The following is a 26,390-nucleotide window of genomic DNA, read 5'->3' on the forward strand; positions in this document are numbered from 1 at the left end:
AGGTTGGTTGGGACATCCTGACTCACTGTGCTAGAAGCCGGCGGTTCTCTGGTATGGTTTCTGTTCCGATGTATACCTGCCAGAGACTCTTCTGTAGTAGAGGTGGAGGGCTGCAAGGTGAGCTGCATTTTGGTGGGTAAGTCCTATGGGATGCCCTGGATGACCTTGGCCATCCATCACAGTGGGAAAAGGCCTCATGAGTCTCCACATCGAGCCCCCTTGATGTTTTGACGTTGTAGTTCATAACATTTCTGGCCAGCATGCTGTTACGGTTTCAGACAGTTGGGAAACCAAAGTGCCCATCAAAACAAAGTGTCTGCAGCCAGACTTTTCCTTGCTGGCTTTGGCACTGTGTGGCTGACTTGCCCATGGTCTTAGAACTGTCTACCAGAGTTTTTTTTTTTTTAGAACCCAGCTACCAGAGGCCTGGCCTGTCAGGTTGAAATTCATTCTCACGACATCCTTACAGGGCAGGCAGGTGACATCCCTATGTATGGCTGATCCTCCTTGCCATTGTTCTCAGCGTCACGGCTGACGTTCTTCCAGGACTGGAAGCCACTTCCCCTCATGCTGTTGTTCGGGGCCACTGCAGCATACCTTAGGGGTTCTGACCATGGTGTTGTCCCCGTTGTTCAGCTAAGAAACCCAAGAGCACAAGGCTCTGGCGGAGTCGGGCCCTGTCATGGCCACTGGTGTTCTCTCTCTCTGCTGACTCTTAACTGCTGCGTGCCTGCGCCCGCCACCCAGCCCCACCCCGCCCTAACTACATCCTCACAAGCATGCGAGATATTAAAAACCCAGCAGAATGGAATGTTTTCTCGGCATCCTCTTCATTGATGTGATCAGTTAGCCCCTGTGGGTGTAGAAGAACAAGAAGTGGGGGAAAAAAAAAGATAGATAGCTGTTGGCAGTCTTCCCAGAATTTTACTAATTTTCTGAATTGAGCTTGTTTTAAGTTTTAGTGGAAGAAAAGTAATAAATACTGTTTTTAATTATAAGAAGCCAGACTCACACCTTTAATTCCAGCACTTTAGAGGCAGAGGTGGGAGGTTCTCCAAAAAGGAAAAAGAAGGAAAGGGAAAAGTAGACACGTTCTTTCTGAAGTTCTAACAACATGACAAACTTTATTAAGTAAAACTTGAAACCCTTGAACTTAGATATATGTAAGTTGAGAAGGTTTCATTGTCTGAGTCTGTCCAGCGTAGCTCTGATTCAGGCAGTTGAATCATGGAAGCTTCCTGGAAAAGGTGAGTAGTTCTTTAGCAAGATTTGAAAATGGGGTGCTGGCAGACAGGAGCTGGGGGAGGGTACAGGAATCCATGCCCTGTGCAAAGCATGCACCTAGCTGATGGTTCCGGGGACCAGAGAGGCGATCTCAGTCTCCCTGACCCTTTGCAGTTTTACCAGAGCAGAGATGGGGTTTCTGGCTATTGGGTGCCAGCTCAGTTACGCCTGGCGTGGAAAGGAACGGGGTTTTCTCTCTTTTGGAAGCACTGGGATGCCTAGGCCTCTGTTCAACCAGGCCGGAAAACAGCAAGCTCCTTCTCACCTGCGTATGTCTCCTCACCCTTAGGATTCCAGACCACACCTTTTCCTTATTGGCTGCATTGGCGTGAGTGGCAAGACTAAATGGGACGTGCTCGATGGGGTGGTTAGACGACTGTTCAAAGTAAGTGCCTCGCGAAGAAAGCCACGTGGGCGTGGAGCGGGAGGAGAGCCTTGTTCCCATAACCCGACTGTTTCCCCAGCCGCCTCTCTCCTCCTTGTCTTTATGCTGCTAGGACTTGTCCCCTGGTCCTCTAGGGCATGGGAAGAGGATGGCATGTGACTGGTCGTTCTCTGTCGTCTGCCCTTAGCAATGGCTGACCAGCTAGTAAACATCATTTCACAGTGGTGTCCCTAGAGCTGGGTCCTGTTCGATGCGATTACAGTCTGACCTGGGGTGAAGCCCAGGCAGCACACTTTTGCCCTTTGGACGGCACGTGCATGACCAGCACCCCATACGGCAGTAACATCCCACCAGCAGCCAGTGTCAAGGATGTAGGCACAGTGACACACCACTGCACTGGGTGTTTCCCATATCAGAAATAGCTAGGGAGTACCAAAGTGAATCTTGGGGCCCAAGATGATTTGAAAGAAGCTTTTGTCCCCAAATAAATCAACCACACTAAGTATTAATCATATTTCCTGAGTAGTAGTGACAGTGGCCTTTACGTCTTATGCCAGAGACCACACTAAGCCCTTCGTTGTTCCATTTAAAGACAAGGAAAGTGCCTGGTGCCACCAACCTAGAAGCAGACCAGAGGTCTAGCTCTGTCATCTGCCCAAGCCTGACTTAGCTAGCACATTGTTCTCCCAGAACGTGGGTCAAATGGCTTCACACAAGGGAAATTCAGTTCTTTTTGTTGTTGTTCTTTTTTTAAAGAATGTGTGTCTGAATGCTTTGCCTACACCTATGTCTGATGTCCCGTGCCCTCAGGGGCCCAAAAAGGGCATTGGATCCCCAGGAACTGGAGTCACAGATGATTGTGAGCTGCCATGTGTGTGCTGAAAACCGAACCTAGAACCTCCAGAAAAATAGCCATTGCTCTTAACCGCTGAGCCATCTCTCCACCCTCAAAAGCGAACTTTTTGTTTTTGTTTTGTGAGATAGGATCTTATATGTCGCCCTGGCTGGGCTGCAACTCAATCTGTAGACCAGGCTGGCCTTGAGCTCACCGAGATCCTCCTGTCTCTGCCTCCCAAGTGGGACTAGATGCATGTGCTCCCATACCTGGTCTGGATTTAGTCCTTTTGACTGAATAGAGCCTTCTCATCATGGAAACCAGACCGGAAGGGCTGGGACAGACCAGTTCTGCCTCCTTGGCTAACACCCGACAATCTGAGGTGTGCTCAGATGAGAAAGGCCGCAATGTGGGTGGGCTCTTAGGGTTGCAGTAAATAAGAGAGTAAGACCACTCGGGGGGCCTATTGCTAACACTGGCATCAGCTGGTCTGTGGTACCATGCAGCCCAGAACATACCATCACTGACCTGCTGGTGGCTGACCAAAGCCACTAGGGCTGAGGAGATGACTCAGTCAGGAAAGGGCTTGCCTTGTAAGCATGAGGGCCTGAGTGTGAGCCTAGAACCCGTATGGAAAAGCTGGGTACAGTGATGTGTGCTGGTAGTTCCATACTGGGGAGGCAGAAAAAGGTAGATCCCTAGGCTGCCCTGTGGCAGCCAGCCTGCTTTACTAGTCTCAAAAATAAGGTGGAAGGTGCCTGAATAATGACCCCAGAGGCACACACACACACACACACACACACCTGGGCATACATACATGTGCGACATGCAAGTGACTTTGGGAAAGAAGGGTTTCTTTTTGGCTCACTGCTTAAGTACAGATACAGCCCATCGTGGCCATGAAGGCATGGTAGAGGAATGCGAGGTCATTTGACACCCACGGTCAGAATCAGCACTAAGTGGTGCTACTCAGCTCATCTTGTCTTTGTTTGTTTGTTTGTTTTTCAGTCCGGGACCCTAACCCATAGAATAGTCCTGCCCACGTTTAGGGTGGCTCTTATCACATCAGTTAACCTAATGCTTTAGTGGTTTGTCCCCAGGTGATTAGCCATCACAGTCACCACTGAAGGGCTACTTTGCAAATGAAACCCATATTTTCCTTTGGAAGTTGCACGGCTGTCCTTCCCCAGCAGCAGCAGGCTGTGCTCTGTCTCTGCCTTGAGCCAACATGGGGGATGGGAAGAAACTGCCTGTCAGTTCCTTTTTAGGAATTGGTTAACACCGTTCACAGACCCTGATGCCTTTGAGAGTCCAGCTGAATTTAGGGAAAGCTGCTTGGTTCATCCAGATTAAACGTCCATGGTCTTGCTAGGGGCTTGTTTCTCCCCACCCCTGAGCAGATACCCCCAGAGTGAGTGCCGCGGCTTAATTTCAGTTCAGGTGTCATCTGAGAAAAAGAGGGCACCCGTCAATCACCCGGTGAAAATGGGAGTCCCGGCAGGTTTTAGCCAGCTCTCTGATGGGGTCCATGTTTTATTTCTCCAGGAATACATCATTCATGTGGACCCAGTGAGTCAACTGGGGCTGAATTCAGACAGTGTTCTCGGCTATAGCATCGGTGAGATCAAGCGCAGCAACACCTCAGAGACCCCCGAGCTCCTCCCTTGTGGCTATCTGGTGGGAGAGAACACCACCATCTTGGTGACTGTCAAAGGTAAGTGGCTGCCAGCTGGGCAGTGGTGGCTCACGCCTTTAATCCCGGCACTCAGGAGGCAGAGTGGGGCGGATCTTTGAGCTCAAAGCCAGCCCGGTCTACAGAGTGAGTTCCAGGACAGTCAGGGCTACACAGAGAAACGCTGTCTTGGGAGGAAAAAAAAGGCTAAGTGGCTGCTTAGGGAAGCTGGGGCTTTCAGTGGCCAAAGTATGTCTATTTTCACTGTGCACATGGATTTTTTTTCCTCTTTACCTCATCCACTCCTTCTTAAGCAAGTTGCACCATCAGGAAACAAATCACTTCAGTTTACTGCTGGAATTAGACATCAAAAGGTCCCATTAGCCTTATGACTGAGATGATGAGAGACTAATAACTCCGTAATAACCCTGCTGAAATGGCACTTTACCAAAGCAAGGAAGGGTACTTGCTAGGCAGCCTTGGGCACGAGCCCATTCTACAGATGGAGAAACTATGATGTTCTAGAGGCTACAGGAAAGTTTGTGCAAACATTTTGAGGATATCACTCTTGCCCACACACCCAGCTCCTGGAGCTTCCAAAGCCCCAGCTCCTGGAGGTATCATGCCTCATAGCCTTCCACTGCTTGTCCCTGAAGACTCATGGTCATCTCCTAATGCAAAATGCTTTCAGTATGATTTCAAAAACTCCCAAAGTTTTTAATACTTCTAAGACTCTTTAAAAATCCCAAGTCCGAGTCTCATCTGAGATCCAAGGCAAACTGTTAACTACTATCAAAAGTAAAAACAAGTTATATACGTCAAATATGCACAGCATTGGCGTTCCCATTCTGGAATGAAGCATGGGTTATATATAGCAAGGATGTTTGGACCAAAGAAAGACTGAAATGTAGCAGTCCTATGGCTACATACCAAGTATCTGGGCTTGTGGTGGAATTGGCTGGGCTCCACGGGCTTGGGTGGCCCTGCCCCTCCAGCTCTGCTGCCTTAGCATGCACAGTCTCTCTCTTGACTCAGTTACACTCCATGCCTGAAGCTTTCATTGGTTGGTATCTCATGGTCCTGGTTTCTCCAACATCCTGGGGTCCCCATTGCAGCTTAAGCGTGCGTCCCCTCCATAACCTCATGCAGTGGCTTCTCAGGGATTCTCCTTGCCAAGATTCCGACCCTGCCAATCATTGCCTAGGCTTGGCAGCTCTCTGGAGCCATAAAGCGAAATTCCATGACCTCATCAATCTTAGGTCTTGTGTGCCTGCAAAACTGGTACAAAGTGGACCGTGTTGCCAAGTTCTGCCGCCAGTGTGGGGTGGACCCTTGCCCTTTGCACTGCGGTTATAATGGCCTCTTGGTGTCTGAGTTTACTTTCCCGGACAGTTTGGTGAGCAGGGAAGCCCTTTCTCTTTCACACTTACAGATCCTTTTCAGTACGCTCCTTGACCTCATCTTTCTTTCAGCTTACCCAAGCTCTTTCCCCCAAACAATTTGCATTTTCTTATCCTCCTGCCCCACCTCTTCTTTTTCACTGTAGACCTGGATAAGAGTGGTGAGCAGTAACCGTACTATAACCTGAGTGCTCTCCTGCCTTGAAATTACGTCTACCAAACACGTTAGTCCATGTCTGAGTTAGGGTTTCTATTGCTGTGAAGAGACACCATGAGCATGGCAACTCTTATAAAGGAGAACATTTAATTGAGGCTGACTTACAGTTTCAGAGGTTTAGTCCACTATCATCATTGTGGGAAGCATGGAGACATGCAGGCAGACACAGTGCTGGAGAGGTAGCTAAGAGTTGTACATTTGGATCCTTGGCAGCAGGAAGAGAGAGTGACACTGGTCCTGGCTTGAAAATCTGAAACCTTAAAACCCGCCCCTAGTGACACATTTTCTCCAACAAGACCACATGTACTCTAGCAAGGCCATACTCCTAATAGTGCCAGTCCCTATGAGCTTATAGGTGCCATTTTCATTCAAACCACCACAATGGGCCTAGCTTGAGCTTCTGAAACCTCAAAGCCCACCCTCAGTGACACACTTCCTCTAGTAAGACCACACCTATCCCATCAAGGGCACACCTACTATTAGTGCCGCTCCCTATGGGCCTATGGGGGCCACTTTCATTCCAACTACCACAATCTATCTTTTTTTTTCCCTCTACATAGCCCTAATCTCTACATAGCCCTGGCTAACCTAGAACTCACAATGTAGTCCAGGCTGGCCTAGAACTCACAGAGATTCTCCTGCCTCTGCATCCCAAGTACTAGGATAAAAGGCATGTACCACCATGCCCTGTAGCCCATCACTTTTAAATTCAAGTTTTCAGGAGATGGGCAGAAGGCAGCCAGAGGCTTGGCCAGTAAGAATGACCTCTTAACTTCTTGATGGAGTCATGCCGTACTCCCCACCCCCTAAACATCATGAGCCACGCTTTCACTATCCATATTTCTCTGTGCATTCTGATTTTCCAAATTCTCACCAGAATGGCTCGTTTTTATCTGCTTACTGCTTTCCTGGCCTTTTCTGTCCTGAAGCTGCAAGCACTTCCACACTCCTACTGCAAACCAGTTCAAGAGGCCTGAGCACCGAGGAGTAAGGTTATCACCAATGGCCCTACTTCTCAGAACCCATTTTCTGTGTTAGTAACTTTCTAGGTGCTGGGATAAAGTCCCTGCCAAGGGCAGCAAAGGAAGGAAGGGTTTGTACGGACTCTGGGTTGGAGGGATAGAGTCCTCAACAGTGGGGAAGTCACAATCCTGCAGCCCACTGGCAGGTGAAGGGAGAAGAAAACCCTGACAGAAAGAATCCTGCTATCAGAGAAGCAGGACGAGTCACCAGGCATGCAGAAACAAGAACTGTGTAACAGGAGCCCCCAAGGAATGGAGCCATTTACAGCTGGGACTCAAAATACATGGCGTCATGGGGGCCACACATTGTCACCTCCTTGTTTCACAGTGAGCGCTGCCAACACCAAGGGGTAAAGCTGACCTGGGTGCAATGAGTGACAGGATGCTCACCTCTATGGCAGAGTGGCACTCCATAGAGCCTGACCTGTGGCTGCCATCAGTTTTAGCATTTACAAGGATCTGCCTGGGTTTTGTATTGTACTGGTGAGCACTAAAACCCCATTGGATTTTGCCAGAAGGGTCCCATTTGGTACAGCACCTCACACCAGTGATTCCAGAAGAAGGGGTGACTTTGTGGGTTCTTTTTATTTTATCTTAATGGTATGTGTGCATGATGTGTGTGTTGGGGGTCTACACATGACACACAGTGTCTGTGGAGGTTGGAGGACAACTTTTGGGAGTCGGTTCTCTTTTTTTCTACCCACCATGGAAGAAGTCCCAGGGATTGGACTGGAAATCTTAGGCTTAATGGCAAGTACCTTTACATACTGAGCTGTTTTGGGGCCCATGAATTTGCATATTCTGAAGTCAGTCCTCTTAAAACTTTATGCCAATACAACTACATACATGCGAAGTATTCTGCTCATTGTCCCATACGGTTCTTGTTGAGGTTGCTGATATTGTTAAACTTAGGCAAAAGACCCTCCACTCTACACTTGGTTTGTAGGTTTGAGCCACTATAGGGCAGCAGGAAGCTCACCGGTTTGCTCCCAGAAAGTAAGGCACCTGGGGATCTTCATCATAGTCCTTTGGGAGCAGTCGTTGCTTGTAGGGGTTACCTTGGTTAGGGGAGGGCTTTAGAGGTGTCTGGGTGCACTGAGTGGGAGGCAGGTGATGTTGGGTGACAGAGAAACATCTTCTAAGGTTTACTTCTTCACTTACGCAGACCAGCTTTTTAAAGGGATTCTTTCAATGGAATTACCATCTACCTTGATTTTTTTAAGACAGGGTCTCTCATTGGCTTGGGACTGGCCAAGTAGGCTAGACTGGTTGGCCAGTGAGCCCCAGGAATCCCCTTTCCACCTAGCACTGGTATTACAAGTGCATGCCACCATGTCCTACTATTTTTATGTGGGTTCTGGGGCTTGAACTCAGGTCCCCATGCTTTCAAAGCAAGCCCATTGTATAGTTGGACTTTTTCATCGGGACCATCGGCTCCCCAGTAATGACAGGGAGACTTATTATTAATTATAAATGCTTGCCTGGTAGCTTAGGCTTGTTTCTAACTAGCTCTTACAACTTAAATCAACCCATATCTTTTTTTAAAAAAAATTTGTTTATTTATTATGTATACAGTGTTCTGCCTGCATGTATGCTGCACACCAGAGGAGGGCACCAGATCATATTATAGATGGTTGTGAGCCACCATGTGGTTGCTGGGAATTGAATTCAGGACCTCTGGAAGAACAGCTAGTGTGCTCTTAACCTCTGAGATATCTCTCTAGCTCTAACCCATATCTTTTCATCTGTGCTCTTTTATGTGGCTCAGTTACCTTTACTTTGTAATGCCCATGCTGCTTGTCTTGTGTCCCTGGCATCTCCTTCCTTCTTGCCAGCATTCTCAGTGCCTGGAAATCCTGCTTAGCTACTGGCTGTTTAGGTTTTTATTAAACCAACCAGAGTGGCACATCTTCACAGTGTACACAAAGATTATTCCACAGTACCTTTGTTGTCCAAGCTGTCTCCCTGACCCTGAGACCATTCTTTGAAAGTCAACACCTCTGGCTAGTGAGATTGTCCCAGATAGAAAAGAGGAGAAAGAAGCTTTCATTCACCACTGTTGCTGGTCCAAGCCTCAGCATGTAACATTTAGGTGTGGGCCTGCCAGTCTGTATTCTCATTCTAACGTCAGAGTTGCATCTTGCTTCCTGCCTTGTCTTCCTGGCACACCAAAGTGCAGGCAGCTTGGTGCCTAGTAGGAAGGAGAGAGAAGAAAGGGGAAGAGGCAACCCAGGGTCATGGCAGACGCAGGTGGGCAAGACTAGTGTCAACTGGGATAGACACTACAGGGCTAGGAAATGCTAACAGGCGGACAGAGTCCATAGTTAGGGGAGCAAAAACAGGAGGTACTGGTGACCAGGAGGGTGGCTTTCTCCAGCAGCACCATTGTGCTCTCAGCCTCCAGTGTGCCTGGCTGGGCAGGACTCTTAGGACTGTCAAGAAGAAGGATGATGTCAGAGCCACCCTCTTTGTCCAACTTCAAGGCCTCTCCATCTCTCTCAAACAGGGCTCACAGAAAACAGCCTAGACTCTCTGGTGTTTGAGTCCCTGATCCCCAAGCCCATCCTGCAGCGCTACGTCTCCCTGCTGACAGAGCACCGGCGCATCATCCTCTCGGGCCCCAGCGGCACTGGAAAAACCTACCTGGCCAACCGGCTCTCGGAGTATGTGGTACTTCGGGAAGGACGGGAGTTGACAGACGGCGTCATTGCGACCTTTAATGTGGACCACAAGTCCAGCAAGGTGAGGAGGTCATCCTGAGCCTGCTGCACCTGGGCCTCTTTTAATGCTTCTGATGCCACCACTATGAGCATTTTCAAGCTCTCCATTCTAGAAAGCCAGGAGAGGAGCTCAGAAGGGGGCTTCCAGAAAGGAATGCTCTGAGTCAGATCCTCCTAGCCAGGCGCTCCATCTGGGGCCAGTCAGTCCTGTTCACTTATGCTCCACAGTGATGGGTCCTTCAGATGTGTCCAGTTCATCAGGAACCTATCATGTTAGCTAGGCATACAATGAAAGAAGCCTTCGATTTTAGCTTTATAACTTGAGCCGTTTGTTGCCTGTCTTTATCTGGCTGTATTTGAATTCTTTACTGGGCTTTAATGACTATTAACTTAAAGTATAGCCAGCCATGCGGTTCCATCTGAACAAGGCAGACTTGTGTGTTCCAAGCTATATGCCTTAGCTGCATAATATGCAATCTAAATGTCCTTTGACTTTATGAAAGTTGAGGCATGTCCTTTATTTCAAGTTTTTATGACAGTGGCAGAAGTTATTAAAGAGAGTGAACTGGTTTGTGTTTCTTTTAAGGAACTAAGTTCTTCTAAGAATTTGTCTTAATATTCTTTTATAAAGAACACTTTCTTTTTTAAAAGAAACTACTATTTGTTAAATGTTAGTGGCTGTCATCTTCCTTGATAGCAGTAAAATTTCTAAAAATAAATGCTTTCAGTAGCAGGGTTGGCATGGCTTATAAGCCTGAGGTCAGGACAGGTATTTAAGTGGCATTCCAGTGACACAAATGTGAGTACTTTTGTTGTGAAAATGTATAGTTGATTCAACCCATATGTGGCTGTGCAAACCATTTTTGTAGTAAAGGATATGCAGGCTTTGTGTGTATTTAGCTTATTGCATTAAATTAGTATTCTATTTAGCTTATAATAAGGATTAAAATTGCATTTAAAGAAGTTACTGAATGTTACTCTGTGAAACTTACTCATGCTTCTTAAGATCTCTAAATCAGTACTTGGGGAAAAACAATGGGGACTTGTAGATGGAGCCTGACCTGGTGCAGGCTGGGGCGCTGTGAAGAGTTTTTCCAGTGTCCTTCATTTCTTCATGCATTTATTCACCCTCCCTCATACGGTAAAAGCTCGTGATTTCTAGCTCTGTTCAATGTTGCACAGCACACCTGAGCTGGAAAGGGCTCTCTGCCTTATGAGTCACCTCCCAGATCTCCTGCCTCCGTTACCCGTTTCCATGGTTGTCTGCCCCATTTACCAGTTCCCCTTGCAGTGTTGATGTAGGCATGGGATGAGAAAAGCCCTCATCTCTCTGTCTCCAGCTTATGAGTGGGTGAACGAAGGAAGGTCACATGGTGAGTGGCTGGCAAATTGTGCCCAAGCTGATCCCACTCCCCTGGGCTGATTGCCCAAGTAGAGCATGGCTCAGCCATGCACTGCAGGCCTAGGTAAGGAGGGTGGAGGTTCCAAATGAGAAAGAACCAGGAGATCTGCCCGTGGTGAGCGGCAGCTGAGAGAATGAGGAAAACCCTGAGCATTTTCATGAGCCAGCTACATTTTGACTCGAAGGGGAGGCCTGGAGAGGTGTGCACGTGAAGAAGGGGGAGGAACCATCGCCCACTGGGCAGCTGGGCCAGCCTCTAAGATGGGTGCTTCTCACGGGCACCCGAGTCTGGCCCAGCCTATGCTTCCCCGGTGCAGTCTCAGGCCAGCTGCCTGGCCCTTTTCCTCGGCTTCTGTGAAAAGGGCTAATCAGAGCCCATCCATGACAGAGTAACCATGCCGTGTCCCCACGTGTGTCCTGAGCGAGTCCAGCTTACAGGGTGAGGCTGATGTCATCAGACGCCCCTTAGGAGGGTCTGGAAAGCCACCTTCCCCTTTGCGCTGATTTCCTGCGACAGGCAGGTGCTCATGTTGCGTCCACAGTGTAACATCATAAGGGGATCTTCCGCCTCCTGCCTTGGCCTTGGTCAGTGAAGGCATGGAGCGTGTAGGTCTTCCCAGGAGGCTGATTCCAAGCTCATTCTTCTGGCCTCCGTAGGAACTTCGCCAGTATCTGTCCAACCTGGCCGACCAGTGCAACAGCGAGAACAATGCTGTGGATATGCCGCTCGTCATCATCCTGGACAACCTGCACCACGTGAGCTCTCTGGGCGAGATCTTCAACGGGCTGCTAAACTGCAAATACCACAAATGGTAAACATGGGTCCTAGACCTCAGGGCCGGGGCCAGGGGCCATGCTGGCGAATCGGGCCAGCATGCCAGTGATGTGGTGCATACACAGAGCAGGGGAGGTACCCAGCTGTCCTTGGGTCTGTAAAGCCCTGCTTTCCAGCTCACCCCTAATTCGTCTTCTCAAATTGTGTTGCCGGCAGCCCTTACATCATCGGCACGATGAACCAGGCTACCTCTTCCACTCCCAATCTGCAGCTACATCATAACTTCAGGTAAGGTCTCCCACCCCTCGTCCAGGCAGATGGAGAGGAGAGAGAGAACGAACGGACGGAAGAAGGAAGGGTGGAGGTTGAGCTCTCTCAGTGCCTGGCCTGTGCTGGACTTCCTGTTGGGCCTTTTCTCCTAACTCTCACCACAGACATATACCTTTGTGTTTACAACAAAGAACAGAGGCTCAAGGGACCTAGTGATTTAGGAGTCATACACCAGTTAGAACCGAAGCCTGAACCCGAATCCCTGTGACTCTCAGTCACTGGTTCAGGCAGAATCAGGGAGGCAGCTGTGGCCATGTGTGCCTGTCTCTGTTCAGTGTGAGCAGTGACGGCCCCTCCCTTTAAATGTCCCCACAGAGCAGGGTCTGTGGACCTGCTAACGGCTGCAAATCCCTAGAGGCTGGCCTCGCCCCCAGTGACAGTCCAGCTCCATGCAAGGGGACACTGCTCGGCCTGGCATCACTTGGCACCCCGCACCCTGCCCTCAGCTCTGCCTGTGCCTCTAGGTGGGGGGTAGACTTCATCACCTTCGTCTGGACCCTGAACACATTTTCCCTGGCCACCCTGCAGGCCTCTGTAGGATGTACTAACTGTGGCCGAAGCTGCAATGAGTGTGCTCACCTTCCGTTCCCACACGCTGGTATTTGAGGCCTGCTGTGCCATGTTGGGTGTCCATGTGGTTAAAAGGCATTTCCTTTTTTTTTTTTTTTTTAATTTACTTTACATACCAACCACAGTTTCTCCTCCCTCCTCTCCACGCCGTTCCTTCCTCTCACCTCCTTTCTACCCCTCCCCCCATCCACTCCTCAGAAAGAGTAAGGTAAAAGGCATGTCTTGACTCCTCCAGGTGGGTGCTTTGTGCCAACCACACGGAGCCTGTAAAGGGTTTCCTTGGCCGCTTCCTGAGGAGGAAGCTCATGGAGACGGAGATCAGTGGGCGGGTGCGCAACATGGAGCTGGTGAAAATCATCAACTGGATCCCTAAGGTCTGGCATCACCTCAACCGCTTCCTCGAGGCCCACAGCTCCTCGGATGTCACCATCGGTAGGTGGGAGGCGAGGCAGGCTGCGGCAGGCTGCTGGGCGGATGGAGTGGGTAGTGGTCTCCCAAGAACCTTGGCTCCTTCATGCACTGTCCTCTGGGTCCTGGCCAGGACAGCGCTCAGCAGATATGCTGTGGTGTCCTCAGAAATTTAAAATAAAAATGGGCAGAGGGACACCCGGAGACAAAAATGAACCCAGGCCTCTGTACCTATGGAGGTATGTCCTGGCCAGGCTGAACATAGGACAGAGCCCCTCCCCAGGAGCTACAGGCTGAACCACCCATTGGGATGGCTTTGTTTTTAAATGTGAAGTGTTTCCAGCTTTGCAGAAGGTTGGGGATTAAAATAGAGCAAAAGACCAGACTTCCCGGTCCCGACATCCCTTCAGTTTGAGTTCATTTCTCCCGGCCATGTCTGCAGAGCCGTGTCTTCCGAAGCTGTAGTCACGGTGTACACATGTATATATGCAATGCCTGTTTCCCATCTCATGATGTCTACTGAGCATTCTGTGTCAGAACTCAGTTTAAAAGTTACTTTTTAAACCTGCAAAATAATCTAATAATCAAAATCACTTGTTGAATCATGTCTTCTCTCACACATTTAAGGGGTCCCTTTTTAAATAATCGAGATCAGTACCACTTCTAAGAACACATCCTCTGCAAGCCTTTTCCTCCCTTTCATTGAGGGTTGGGGTGAGAGGGCTGGACTCTCCCCTTTGGAGCCCACCCGCCAGCTGCTAGCCTACTACCTCAAGCCATCAGCCCTACCACTGCTTAGAAAGTCCAATATCCCTCCAACGAGGAGGCTTCGGCCGGGGGGCCTCCCAACACCACCCCGCTCCATTTCAACTGTGATGTGTTTCACTGTGGTCCCCAGGTCCCCGGCTCTTCCTGTCATGTCCCATCGACGTGGATGGTTCCAGAGTGTGGTTCACTGACCTGTGGAACTACTCCATCATCCCCTACCTCCTGGAGGCTGTCAGAGAAGGACTCCAGGTGAGAAGCACGCCCCTTTTGTCTTCCCCAGACTGGAGTGCCCTCTGCTAGTGACCCGATGTGGTCTTCAGTGTGGCACACGGTGGGAACAGCTGTAACGGGTCTCCCTCTGTGCTGCCAGCCCCAAATAATGACACAGAGACTTTTTATTAATTATGAAAGCTTGGCCTTTAGCTTAGGCTTGTCTCGACTAGCTCTTGTAACTTAAATTAACCCATTTATATTCATCTACGTTCTGTCACATGGCGTTACCTCTCTTTCATCTTGCACCTCTTGTTTCCTCTCTGTCTGGCTCTCGACTCTGCCCTTCCTCTTTCCAGGGTCCTCTCTATGCCCTGAAGTCCCACCTAACCTCTTTCTAGCTATTGGCCATTCGCCAATCCCAGCAACACATTTTCACACCACGTATAAATATCCCACAACAAACAGCAGCTGGCCATAAGTCTTGGCTCAGCTGCTTATTAGTGGTGTGACCCCCAGGCAGGGTTTCACCTGTCTCTACCTTATTGAGAGAGGAGATAACGGCATTGCTCTACCACAGAGAGTTGTACGGATTAAATAAAACCATGGCCATCATGCCTCCAGCATAGGAACATAAAAGATGAAGCCAGTTGTGTGGGTAGCACCCCACAATTTGCTCTTTTCTCTTATGTGGTTCAAGGTTGGATCAGGCCTAAGACCTAGGCAGAGTTTTATTGTTATCGTTTTTCAAGAGGGAAAAACTGAGCCCAAAGACAATGAGTTGCTTAAGGTCATAAAAACAAAGCTTCAACTAGGCATAATAGTGCACTCCTAAAATCCTACATTTTGGGAGTAAGAGAAGTGGGTGGTGAGTTCAAGACTACAGTGGTATAGTACTTACCTAGTACAGGCAAGGCCCTGGATTCTATCCGAGGCACCACAAAAACACGAAGCTCTGTGGATCTGGAATTTGAATCCTAGCCTTATAAACTTGGTCCCAGGTGCTTAGACCTCATGAGCGCCCAGGAGATTGCCTCCCTGGCCTCAGGAGCTCTCACAGGTGGTTGTGGGGCTCCTCTGGCTGTGCGTCCCTCCTGCCCAGCAGCAGCTGGGGACCGTTGCTGTCACTCAGCTCAGGGTACATATGCTCTAAGTACCCAGTACTCAGGAGTTACTGGGGGGGGGGAGTGCCATTTCACTGTGGCTTGGGATGGCTTGATTGTCAGCTGCAGCCACTCCTGCTGCCTGTGTGCCCCCCCCCCCCAGCCAAGTTGTGTCCTTGTGTCCTCTCTGCCCCAAGTTGATCTTCGGATAAAGAAAGGGGAATGACCTGAGTCACTTGGGAGAAGTCAGGGGCTGCTGAGCAAAGATCTCCAAGGTGTCCAAGGAGACGCAGAACATTCACAGATGGTCCTTTGATCCTCAGTGGCCGATAGTACCAAGGCCCCTCCCATTTGGATCTGAACTGAAAGAGGCTTTGGCCATAGCTGGGAAGGACACCCACACTTTCTTCTGCTCCAGGAGCCATTACAGAGGGACTTTTCCTGCTTGAGCGGCACCTCTCTTTACCACCAAGAGCAAGGTCCCGGGTGGGAGCTGCTTCAGGGTGGCTGCTGAACAGCCTGCCCGTGGCGGGGGCAAACAGATGTGCCATCATGGCTTCTTAGAGGTCATCTGAAGGACACATCTTCAGTGTGGACGCAGGGAAGGGAACTGAGTTAGGAGTCTACCTGGTGCCACCCTGTCCTGAGTTGCCGAGCTCTGCCTTACGGATACGTACAGGAGACGGCTCTGCAGTCCGCTGATTCATAAGGAATTGCTGGGTTCTTCCTGGCAGGGTGCAGATGGAAGTTTGAGGTTAAGGAGGACTTGCCATCTGCCAGGCATCACACCAGAAGCCTGACACTCCTACAGTGTGAGTACACAGGAAAGGAGACCAAGGCCAGCCAGAACTTGGACCTTAATGCACTGTTGTAGGTAGCCAGGGAACAAAGTATTGGTTGGGTTTAGTTGGGTTTTTGTTGTTGATTGTTTTAAGAACAGTGTCTCATATAGCCCAAGCTGGTCTTGACCTCACTATGTAGGCCAGGATGGCCTTGAACTCCCCAATCTTCCTGCCTCAACTTCCCGCAAGCTTGTGGACATGTGCTACCACCCTTGGCAGTGGTTCTGTTTTGTTTTGTATTGTCTTGTTTGATACAGGATGTCTCTATGCAGACCAACCTGAACTCGAACTCACAGAGATCCAGCCTCCTAAGTGTTGGAACTAAAGGTGTACTACTACTATGCCTGGTTTAGTGTTAGTTTTTATATGGCAGAGTTCTACATGAATTTTTAAAAAAAATTCATATCAGTGGTGGTGCATGCCTTTAATCCCAGTACTCAGGAGGCAGAGGCAGATGGATCTCTAAGTTCGAGGCCAGCCTGGTCTACAGAGCAAGTTCCAGGACAGCCAGGGCTACAAGGAGAAAATCTGTCTTGAAACAATCAAACACAAACAAAAGGCTCATTTCAATTCCCCTCTCTCCGGTGACTTTCTCTGAGGACAAGCTCAGTGTGTGCCAGGTACTGTTTGGGATCCCTCGCTTCTCACCTCACCCTGCACAGTGGACATGAGGGGAACACATTACAGTTTAGAGCATATGTACCCTTCCTTGGCCGAGGCTATAAGCCGAGAAGAGGTGCAGACCTGAGAATAGGTCCCAACAGGCTGTCACATATGAGTCAGGAAGAGGACTGCCTGCGGATGCCAGGCTTACCATCAGACTCAGCCAGTCCATGCCTGAGGGAAACACAGCATCGCCCCCTAGTGGATACCATACACTTCTGCATGTTCAGGCTGTAGTGTCTTTTCTGGAGTGTGTGTGTGTAAGTAGACGCCTAGAAATATTTTCTAACTGTGAATGTCGGTGCACATCCAGGAGCCCCGTGCTTCCCATGGGGTCAGAAATCTCACAGCTGCCCAAATCTTAGTTTCCAGTGTCTTGGCTTCTCTTGTCCCATCACCCAGAATCCTTTCTGATCCAGTAGGACAACACCTTCCTCCCTGCCCTGAGGAAAGTGAATGCCTGCCTGCCCAGCTGTCCCTCCACTGCCCTCCAGAGTCTGCAGGAGAGCCACGAAGCTGCACAGCACTTCTCTGCTTGCGTCAGACTGACTCACGGCCACCTGGCTTTGACCATGTCCCCTGGACTGTAGGAAGACTTGTGAAAATGTTTTCTGTTCCTCCAGATAATGTTTCCTGTGCCTACATACACCTACTTTATGACTCAGTCCGCAGTCCCATTCCCCTTTGTCATCAGAAACACTTGTCAAAGTGCCTGGAGTCTGCAGAGTGGTGCAGTTCGGCAGACCTGGCGTTGGGGTGGGCTGGTGCTGGAAGGGACAGGAGCAGCGGAAAGACACTCAGGGACCTTTCATCAGTTATCAAGGTCCTCTGACACCCTGGGCAGCCTCCCCTGCCAGCTGTGGCTTTTCCATCTACAAATGGAAACATTTGACCTATGGGACCCTTTGACTGGTCCAGATGCCCTCTGAACCTGTCCGTGGTGTTGGGGCTCAGGATGATGAGCAAGTGGGTACAAACCACGGGGCCTCAAGAGTGCTAAGCACTTGCTAAGCCGCGGCCTCAGTGGTTCCTTGAGGATCTCCTCGGAGAGGCAGTCTTGCTCCTTCAGAAGTCCTGGGAGGGAGCGGCTTCTGGCCTCTGCCCTTCAGCTGTAACATGCCAGCTGCTTCTGCGGCCTCTTCAATCCTGACCCATAAATGGGTTCACACCTGCCTCTCCCCTGATTCCTTCCTGCTCAGACCGAATTGCTTTAGGCTGCCGGACTGAATTCAAGCATGAAGACTTGCATTGCCCCGGAGGAAGGGAGCTGTAGCCACAAACTAGGCTAGAGTGGGGTGCGGGGAGACAGGGAGCTGGCATCTGACAAGATGACGTCATAGGAGGTGCTGGGGTCAAGTGAGGAAGGAAGCCACTAATACAGAGAGACGGGCTTATCCAAGTGTGTGGAGGGGGGCATCCTGGATAGAATTCCAGTTCTGAGACCTGGAGTAACTCAGGTGACATGGGCAGAGGGCACCCACCAGGAGGAATGGTGAACCTTGGTCAGGCTGATGTGCTGAGGTCTGGCAACAGCTGTTCTGAGTCTGACTGAGTCACGTGGTTTCTGCTGATTCAAAGGGATCCCATGAGTGAGGTGAGAGGGACTGGCCAGAGAAGAAAGCTTGAGTCCCAGGTTTGAATCCAGCTCTGCCTTCTAGCCTTTCTTGTTTCCCATAGTTTTAAGTAGCCTGGCTCCTTCCGGCTGAGAGCCTGGGTCTTCGAAAGGTATGGTTCTTTCGGGCCAGAGCTGGGCCCAGTTATGTTCTGGTCTCAGTACCTTTTAGCCTCTTCCTTTCCACTGCAGCTTTCTAGACTGTGGAAGGGGCACACACAACACGCAGGCGGGTGGGGTCTGGAATCTTCCATCTGTGTACCCCGAAGTCATTGTAGAAATACCTTTCTTCAGCCCAGACAGCGCTGCCCTGCCCTGTCTGTGAGCGTGCCCTGTCACGTCTGCTTTGATGCCAGTGGCCAGTGAGTAGCTGACTTGACTTGCGGTGGCTCCTCTCCTTCCTAGGGCTGCCCAATCTGTAAACCACGGGAGGGAGCAGTGTGTCTGTTAGAGTCATCATACTGCTCACTCCTCGGCACCTGGCTCCCAGGATGCTAAGGCCTGGCCTGGAAAGGAAGCAGCCACACTAGACCTGGCAGGGTAGTGGTCCGAGCCTCCCTGGGTGTGCGAAGTAACCCAGCCAAGGTTCCGTTCTTTAAAGAACATGTATTTTCCACAAAGCTGTCGGTAACCACCATTAAAATTGTTGCAGGGTCAGGGCCTCACGGCTTGAGAAAAGGAACGTCAAAGCAGGACATGTCGGCCTTATGATCACTTACGATTTATGATCACTTACAACTAAGTCATGATACAGTTGGCTCTCGGGGGAAGAAATGGGTCACTGTGGTGGACGGGTCTGAGAACTCCTGAGTCAGCACAAACCTCATTCCTGTTGCCTGCACACAGTGTCCCCTCTTAGTGTTAGGCTGAAAAAGGGACCAGAGTGCCTCCAGAAGCACGCTGAGAGTCAGAGACTTGAAAAAAAAGGGGGGCTCAGGAGCTGGGGAGACGGTTCAGCTGTCCAAGTGCTTGCTACACAGCAGCAAGACAGGTGGCCACCGTTCAGACCCCCAGAATCTGTGTGAATTCCCAGGGGATGTGGTGTCCCACTAGTAATTCCATGCTTAGAATGCACAAATGGGACCTGACCTCGGGCCTCCACAAGCACACTCGTGCATGTGTGCATGTGTGGACATGCACACACACACACACACACACACACACACACACACACACACACTCACGCACGCACGCACGCACGCACATTTACATATGTGTGAAAAGTTTAAAAGTTAAGGTTCATCTCATCAGGCCCATTAATGACCCCTCCCGGCCGTGCCATGTTGCTGCCCAGATCCCGATCTGAGCAGAACGTCCCCTCTGAGTGGGCTTTCCCAGTGCGAGTCCAGAGGTGGCTGGCTTGTCGAACTTAGTAGGGACTGGTGCTTTCCAGCCCAACATTCAGCAGCCGCTTCATGGCAGGAGTGTGAAGTCAGCCAGGGTGGGAATATTGACACCATGGAAATTGGAAGAGCTTTCTTCCCATCAGACTGCTGTTTCCCTGGCTGGAGGCAGTTTATCACGCTGCAAAAGCAAGGCCCAGAGGCAAACGCTGTGCACAGAGAGTCGGCAGCAGAGTGGAGAGTGAGCCCAAGTTGTCAGACTGCAGAGCCTGACACCACAGGCTATCTGTAGCTCGGACGACATCCTTAGTTCGAAATACTACATGAGGCACAGTGCTAGTTTGGGAGGTTTTCCATTAAGCTGCAAGACTGGGACAGCAAAGTAGTCTCAGCCTGCTTCCAGACTGTATCCTCTGCCTGTTTCCAGCTCTACGGAAGGCGTGCCCCCTGGGAAGACCCCGCCAAGTGGGTAATGGACACCTACCCATGGGCTGCCAGCCCACAGCAGCATGAATGGCCTCCCCTCCTGCAGCTACGGCCTGAGGATGTGGGCTTCGATGGCTACTCCCTGCCCCGGGAGGGGTCAACGAGCAAGCAGGTGCCCCCCAGCGATGCTGAAGGAGATCCACTGGTGAGTTGACAGCCCTCAGCGAGTGAGAGCCGTGACTGGGGTGAGACGAAGTTCTCTGGATACAGGGAATCGGCAAAACCTTGCTGTGCAAGGCAGGACTCGCCCCCCCCTAATATGGATGGTTTCTCTAGCCTTTTCTTTCATGGTATTAGTTTTCCACTAATGCCTTTAACCTCCCATGAGGCTTTCGTGTATAAGGCTAAAGTTAGATGATTTTTTTTTTCTCCCCCTTTGAGTGTCCTTACACATGTTCTCTGCCAGCTGTTTGTCCTCTGATTTGAGATGCCACCGTTACCATATATTGTCCTATAGGACACTGGGAAGAAGACGGTGTGCTAAGGACCTGTCACCAAAGCCAGACAGTGAGAGGTTTTGAGAGCAGGAGACATGGGCAGAGGACATGACGTCCCAAACCCAGGTCCTCTGGCTAGAGAGAGGAGACTGAGCCAAGTTTTGCTAAGACACAGGAGAAACCCCCCCCACACACACACACACAAACACACACACAAAATAAATAATAAATGAAGGAAGGGAGAGAAAGAGAGGAGAGGAGAGAGACCACGCTTGGGTAGCAATGCTAAAGCCCCAATCAATTCTATAATTCTCTCCCAATGCAAGACCCATGCACAGTCAGGCTGCCAAGTTATACTTCACTCATCAAAAAGCCCGAGAATGGGGAAGCAAATGTGCCCAAGTCTCCACAGGTAAATGACGACCTGCCTGAAACCCAGCCCTAGCTTCCATGGCAGCTACCGCAGAAATACAGCAAAGAGTATTGACTGCATTACTTCATGCTTGAAGAGAATACTCTTAAGAAGGGCAGCGGGAAGGCAGGAGGGGCTGGAAGGCAGCCAGATGCCTTGCTCTAGCCCTGGTGGTGAGCCAATGTACTAAACACACGCCAGCAGGCTTGGCCGAGTCCTGCCAGGAGGTGCCACATTACTGAGGCTGTGAATAGGAGCTAGTTAAAAGGATTCGATGCTGCTCTCCTGTCCATGGCCTGGAGGAAACACTGGAGTGGACATTTCTCCAGGCCAAAGCCATGGGGGTCTTCCTGAGGTCAGCGAGCTCATTGTGGGTTGTCTTATGTCAAAGCCCTTCATTCTGAAGCATTTGCATCAAACTTGGAAGATGCACAACCCTCTCAGAACAAGCCAGGCCCCTGAGGGGGTCATGCGGGCACAAGCACCTCTGTACCCAGTCAGGTGCCTGGTGAGCTCCTGAGCCCCTCTGCCCAGGGCCACACGTCTTCCTTACTGATCACCTCGCCCATGAGAATGAGTCTGGACTGACAGGATTTTATCTCAGAACCATACACTGTGGACACGGGTGGTGTTTAATAAGTGAATAACCATCCCTGCTGGCCACTGTATTGCAGCCCTACCTCTCCTTGGTTCTGGCTCTGCAGATGGAGAGAGCAGCTGAAGCCGGGCGGTGGTGGTGCACGCCTTTAATCCCACACTTGGGAGGCAGAGGCAGGCGGATCTCTGTGACTTCGAGGCCAGCCTGGTCTCCAAAGCGAGTTCCAGGAAAGGCGCAAAGCTACACAGAGAAACCCTGTCTCGAAAAACCAAAAAAAAAAAAAAAAAAAAGAGAGAGAGAGAGAGCAGCTGATGGTGCCGTCCACCTGCATCCTCCGGAAGATTCTGCACAGTCTGGAGGGGCAGCTGGCTTCATACTCTGCTATGGCAGCCTCCTCCTTAGCCCAGAGGGGACCTTCTTCCTAACTTACTTTGGATGGTCCCTCTCTGTTCCCAGACAAATGGCCTGTGCAGAACACAGGCCAGGGGAGGTTAGAAGGCAGGACTCTTCTTCCACTTGAGGTAAAGGTGGCAGGCAACAGTTTACATTCCTAAAGCTTGCTTTGTAGCAGGTGGCCCATTCCTGAGTGCTCAGCACACTCTGTCCTTTGATTCCCAAGAGATAAACCCTGTGTCGGGTCCATGCATGGGGCATGGGAGGCTTGGATGCTCTGGTATTTGACATGGTGTAGAGCTCCACAAGCTCTTTGTCCTGAGGCTTTGTTCCTGGCAAACTGTTCCTCCCCTTTCTGAAGGCTGTGGTAGTTGCCGAAGCTCCTGGGCCTCACATATCAAAGCTGCCTGGGTTCCACAAGCGACAGCTGTGGGCTGGCATCTGTAGGGCTTGCCCCTTTTCCTCGAAGGGCAGCGTATATATTGACTCAATCCGCGCATCAATGTGACGGGCAGGAACTATTCATGTTTCCATTTGACCAGTACTAAATGACACAGGAAAGGACGAATGAAACCTCTCGAGGTGTGCAGCTAGTAATCGGGAAAGCTGGAGCTCGAACCCTGTGCCCTGTGCCTTCATCCTCAGCCTCTCTTGTGAGCTAGGACCCCGGGACGAGTCTAGAGCAGGTAGCAGGAGCTCCAGAGCGGCCAGGATGGGCTTTTCCCGCGAACTGACGGGTCCTCCCACCTCTGCTGTCTCCACAGATGAACATGTTGATGAGGCTGCAGGAGGCAGCCAACTACTCCAGCCCCCAGAGCTACGACAGTGACTCCAACAGCAACAGCCACCACGATGACATCCTGGACTCGTCCCTGGAGTCCACTCTGTGACCGAGGCCCACACTTCTCCTCACTCCATCCCGCCTGCATCCTCCATGTCGTTCTGAAGATGACTTCCTGAGCCAGCCCTGGCTGCCACAGCCTCGAAGCCAGAGCAGAGCGGCAGGAATAGGAGACCCTCATCCCTTGCGCTCTGCCCTCGCATGAGCAGCCCAGGACCTCTTCCCCCCTACAGTGACAGCTGTCCTCACCTCTGTTCTACTCTCATGCCTTGTTGACGTGACCTCCGTGAGACCCTGAAGACACTTCACGGGAAAGGATCCTCGCCGTTGAAATATAAAGAGATTAAATGAAAATCTTAAAAATAAGATTCCACTTGGTGCCCTGAAACCCAACAGCATCCCTCCACAAGCTACCACCCCCCCCCCCCCCCCCCAGAAAAGACTAAATCCGACTTGGAAACACAGACAGCAGGGCTTCCCTCAGCACAGACCCGCCAGCTTGGGTCTGGCCACCAGCACCCCAGAGCCATGTCACCCACCCTTCATGGAAGAATTGGTGCTAGTGAGGGCGCTTGCCTGGAGCGCCACCCAGGGACACCAATACACCACAGTCTCTGTTTTCCACTTGGTGCTCGCCTTCCCGAGAGGTGTTTTGTCTGTTCCGATACACCCCTCCCCTCCCCGCCCCCCCTTCAAGCCCATCAGCCCAATTGTCCGAGAGAGAGCGAGTGAAGAGGTGAGAAAGTGAGTGAGCGATTGGGGCTAGCAACACAGAACAGGGCGCCCGTTTCCTCCGTCTGTCTAAACGGTCAGGTTTCTGTCCGCAATCACTGTGTACTGTGCGAGTGGTTCTCTGGAGAACTCTCGCCCCCTGCCTGTGTCTGCCTTTCTACCTGGTTGATTGTGAAGGTCCCCATCCCCACCCCCAACCAGGATCGGTCCTTCCGGTGAAAGCGAGAGCTGAAAAGTAGTTGAGCTGGGCTCCTCTTCAGCCCGGGTTTTCAGTGTCCATCGTCCCAGTTCTGTGCCCTCGCCACCCTCTGCGGGGCTGTGGGCGTCCACGCGTGTCCTTGCAGGTGGATGAGGACCAGCCCTCCTCCAGTGGGTGAGCCACAGGCCTTGCCTTTCGTTCTCGTCTCCGAGAGCTGGGAAGCCCACCTCAGTCACCCTCGCCCCCAGCTGCAGGAGGAGTTGATGTGCGTCCCCTCACCAAACACTGGCCCTTTCCTCAGAACCAACCTGACACAGCTTCGCCAGGGAAGGGCAGCCACTCTTCCCAGAAGCCTGGTCCTGCCTCCATCCTGATGAGCCTTGCCTGACCTCTTTGGTGCTGACCCCCCCCCCCCATGCAATGCCTTACTGGTTTTGTACTGACCGTGTCCGTTCACATGAGTGTTGTGCCTGCCCGGGGTTGTGTGTGAGTGTGTTCCCCATCGAAGTAAGCAGGGCTATAAGTCATCTATTCATCAAGAGAACACGAGCTGCCGACTTCTCATCCGAAAGACTCACCTGTGTGCATGTATGATTGTGGGAAAGAGAGAGAGAGAGAGAGAGGGAGAGGGCCATTTTTTTTAGGTTCTTGTCAGTCTCCAGCTGACCTCACTGGACAGTGACCCCACAAGTCCATGCGACATTGCCAATCCATTTCTAGGAGACATAACCCAGTGTGCCGTGGCTTCAGCACACTGGGGTCCTCCTTTCCAGGTATGGACACCTTTGAGGTCTTTGTGTTCTAGAATCTTTCCTGGCTCCAGTGAGGGTGTCTCTGTTAACGATCAGGGTTTTTAATTCCATCTTTTGCTAGTCTGTTCTTGAACGTTTGTCTTTTGGTAATTTTTATTATTATTATTATTATTTTAATTTTCTTACCCTAAGAGCTTGAGCCAAAACTGCTCACTTTGCTTGGAATGGCACTGTTTTTCTTCCTTGTTGAAAGGAACGAGAGTGTGTCCTATTAACTGGTAAATAGAAACATTTCCTCTCCCTGCTGTAATCCCAGACTCTGCCTCCGCGAGCGCGTGGGTATGAGTGTCCCCTGTTGTTTTGTTTGTAATAAAACTTTCAAACCGTATGTCTAGCCTGTGACCAGGGCCAAACCCTGAGCCTTCCAGTGTCCTGAAGGGTAGTCCTTCTCCGTCTGTCTCCCAGCCACGACCGTACACTCTCATACTGTGAATTTGGGAGGTGGTAAGATCGAAGCCCTCCTGGTACATAGTTTTCTCAGTCACCTTAGGAATCCACCCTGCCAATGTTGTTTGGAGCTGCTGTCTCCCCATTCCCGATGCCCCGACGTTTCTCTCCCCACACCCAGGTCCACAACAGAAACCCGTGTACCTGCTGCTGCCTGACATAGTTACATAGCCCAGCCCCGAGTGCCTCCCAGCTGGGCCGCTTTCCTGAAACAGTGGGAAGCGAGGCCGTCTGAAAGGCACATTTTCTACCATGTCATGATTTTACTTCCTCTTGCTCGACCTTGGACAAAGTGACTTTGTACTCCTTTAGGGCTCTGTCTAAAATGCTTCCATTTTGCCTTTTTCTATAGATAGGCTAATTTTGAAATGTAAGAAATCCTATGCAACCCTGATGCTGAGGTACCCGTGGGAGCCAAAAGTTTTCTTCCCAAGAGGCCAAGAGTTCTACGGGCCGTCAATGAGAAGGGAAGTCCTTTTAATTTAAGGGTGGGGTGGGGTGGGAGTGTGACAAGGGCAAGACCTGCCCAGATCTTCCTCTGAACTTGGGGACGTTTTAAATTTTATTGTTTAATGCTCGGACTCTAAAATTCTGTGTGCTCAAATTTGACCATGGCAAATCTACTTCAAAAGCAGAAGAGTCCAACTTGCGGATGTTGAATGGGAGGTTTGCTGTCTTGACCTGCTTGTTTCAGGCCGAGCGCTTTATGAAACATGTTCTATAAGATGTACATTTTTTTTTCATTGTAACATAGAAATTGTAAATAATCAATGAAACTGCTGCATTTTGATGACTTTTTTCTAGCCATTTTTAAAGAGAAAACTAGGAATTGAGTATTTTGTGTACGGTATGTTTCCAACCCCCCCTTCCCTCCCTCCCTCCCTTCCCCCCTCCCCTATTTAATTTTCATGTGTCATGAGGTTTTTGGGTTTGAGAACAATCCGCTGGAGATCTGCCCCATGTCATAGAAAATAAAGCTGATGATTGTACCACTCTTAAATTATTCATGATTCAATAAAGTTAATGCTTATTTATTCAGATCTGTGGTTTGGCTTCTGTGTGTTGGTAGAGACCTATCTCTTGTTAAGCGCATGCCAGGAGGACATCATTCTTCCCCAGAGGCGATGAACCTGAGGAACCCCAAACCTGGTTCATATCCACCTTCGTTGGGAAGTCATCAGGAGCCACCTCCCTCTATTTCTCACGGAAGTTACCACCACTCACTGGAGTTTAAGAATCACAGCCATGACTCTGCCAACCTTTAGGAGCCAGTGGTCCTTCTGGAAATGCTGTTTTTTTGAACATCCTCCGTGGCCCTCCAGACTCTCTCAATCTTTGCTGTTGTTTAAGGTTATTTTAATTTAGTTGGGATTTTGCTTTTTGTGTTTGTTTTATTTTGTTTTGTTTTGTTTTGACATAGTGTCCCATGCATCCCATGCTAGTCTCAAACTCACTATTCATCTAGGGATAAC

At 50.4% G+C, this 26,390-nt stretch overlaps 1 protein-coding gene across 11 annotated transcripts in view; it reads left to right on the top strand.

Annotated features, from left to right (window-relative positions):
* The window catches only part of Nav2 (neuron navigator 2), a 362,047-nt gene extending 336,089 nt beyond the window's left edge, over nt 1–25,958 (top strand). For 10 of the 11 annotated variants that reach the window (XM_028880150.2, XM_028880151.2, XM_028880152.2 and 7 more), the window contains 9 exons: nt 1,574–1,669; nt 4,050–4,218; nt 9,322–9,557; nt 11,595–11,749; nt 11,929–12,000; nt 12,848–13,044; nt 13,919–14,037; nt 19,989–20,192; nt 22,652–25,958. In XM_028880150.2, the coding sequence (XP_028735983.1) occupies nt 1,574–1,669; nt 4,050–4,218; nt 9,322–9,557; nt 11,595–11,749; nt 11,929–12,000; nt 12,848–13,044; nt 13,919–14,037; nt 19,989–20,192; nt 22,652–22,777 (1,374 nt within the window). In that variant the 3' untranslated portion in view covers nt 22,778–25,958. Of the gene's footprint in view, nt 1–1,573; nt 1,670–4,049; nt 4,219–9,321; nt 9,558–11,594; nt 11,750–11,928; nt 12,001–12,847; nt 13,045–13,918; nt 14,038–19,988; nt 20,193–22,651 lie in introns of those variants that run through there. The other variant, XM_028880160.2, reaches the window with a different exon arrangement.
* Nucleotides 25,959–26,390: the final 432 nt, after the last annotated feature.

Source organism: Peromyscus leucopus, chromosome 1, assembly GCF_004664715.2.
Source record: "Peromyscus leucopus breed LL Stock chromosome 1, UCI_PerLeu_2.1, whole genome shotgun sequence".
In the NCBI taxonomy this organism is placed as follows: domain Eukaryota; kingdom Metazoa; phylum Chordata; class Mammalia; order Rodentia; family Cricetidae; genus Peromyscus; species Peromyscus leucopus.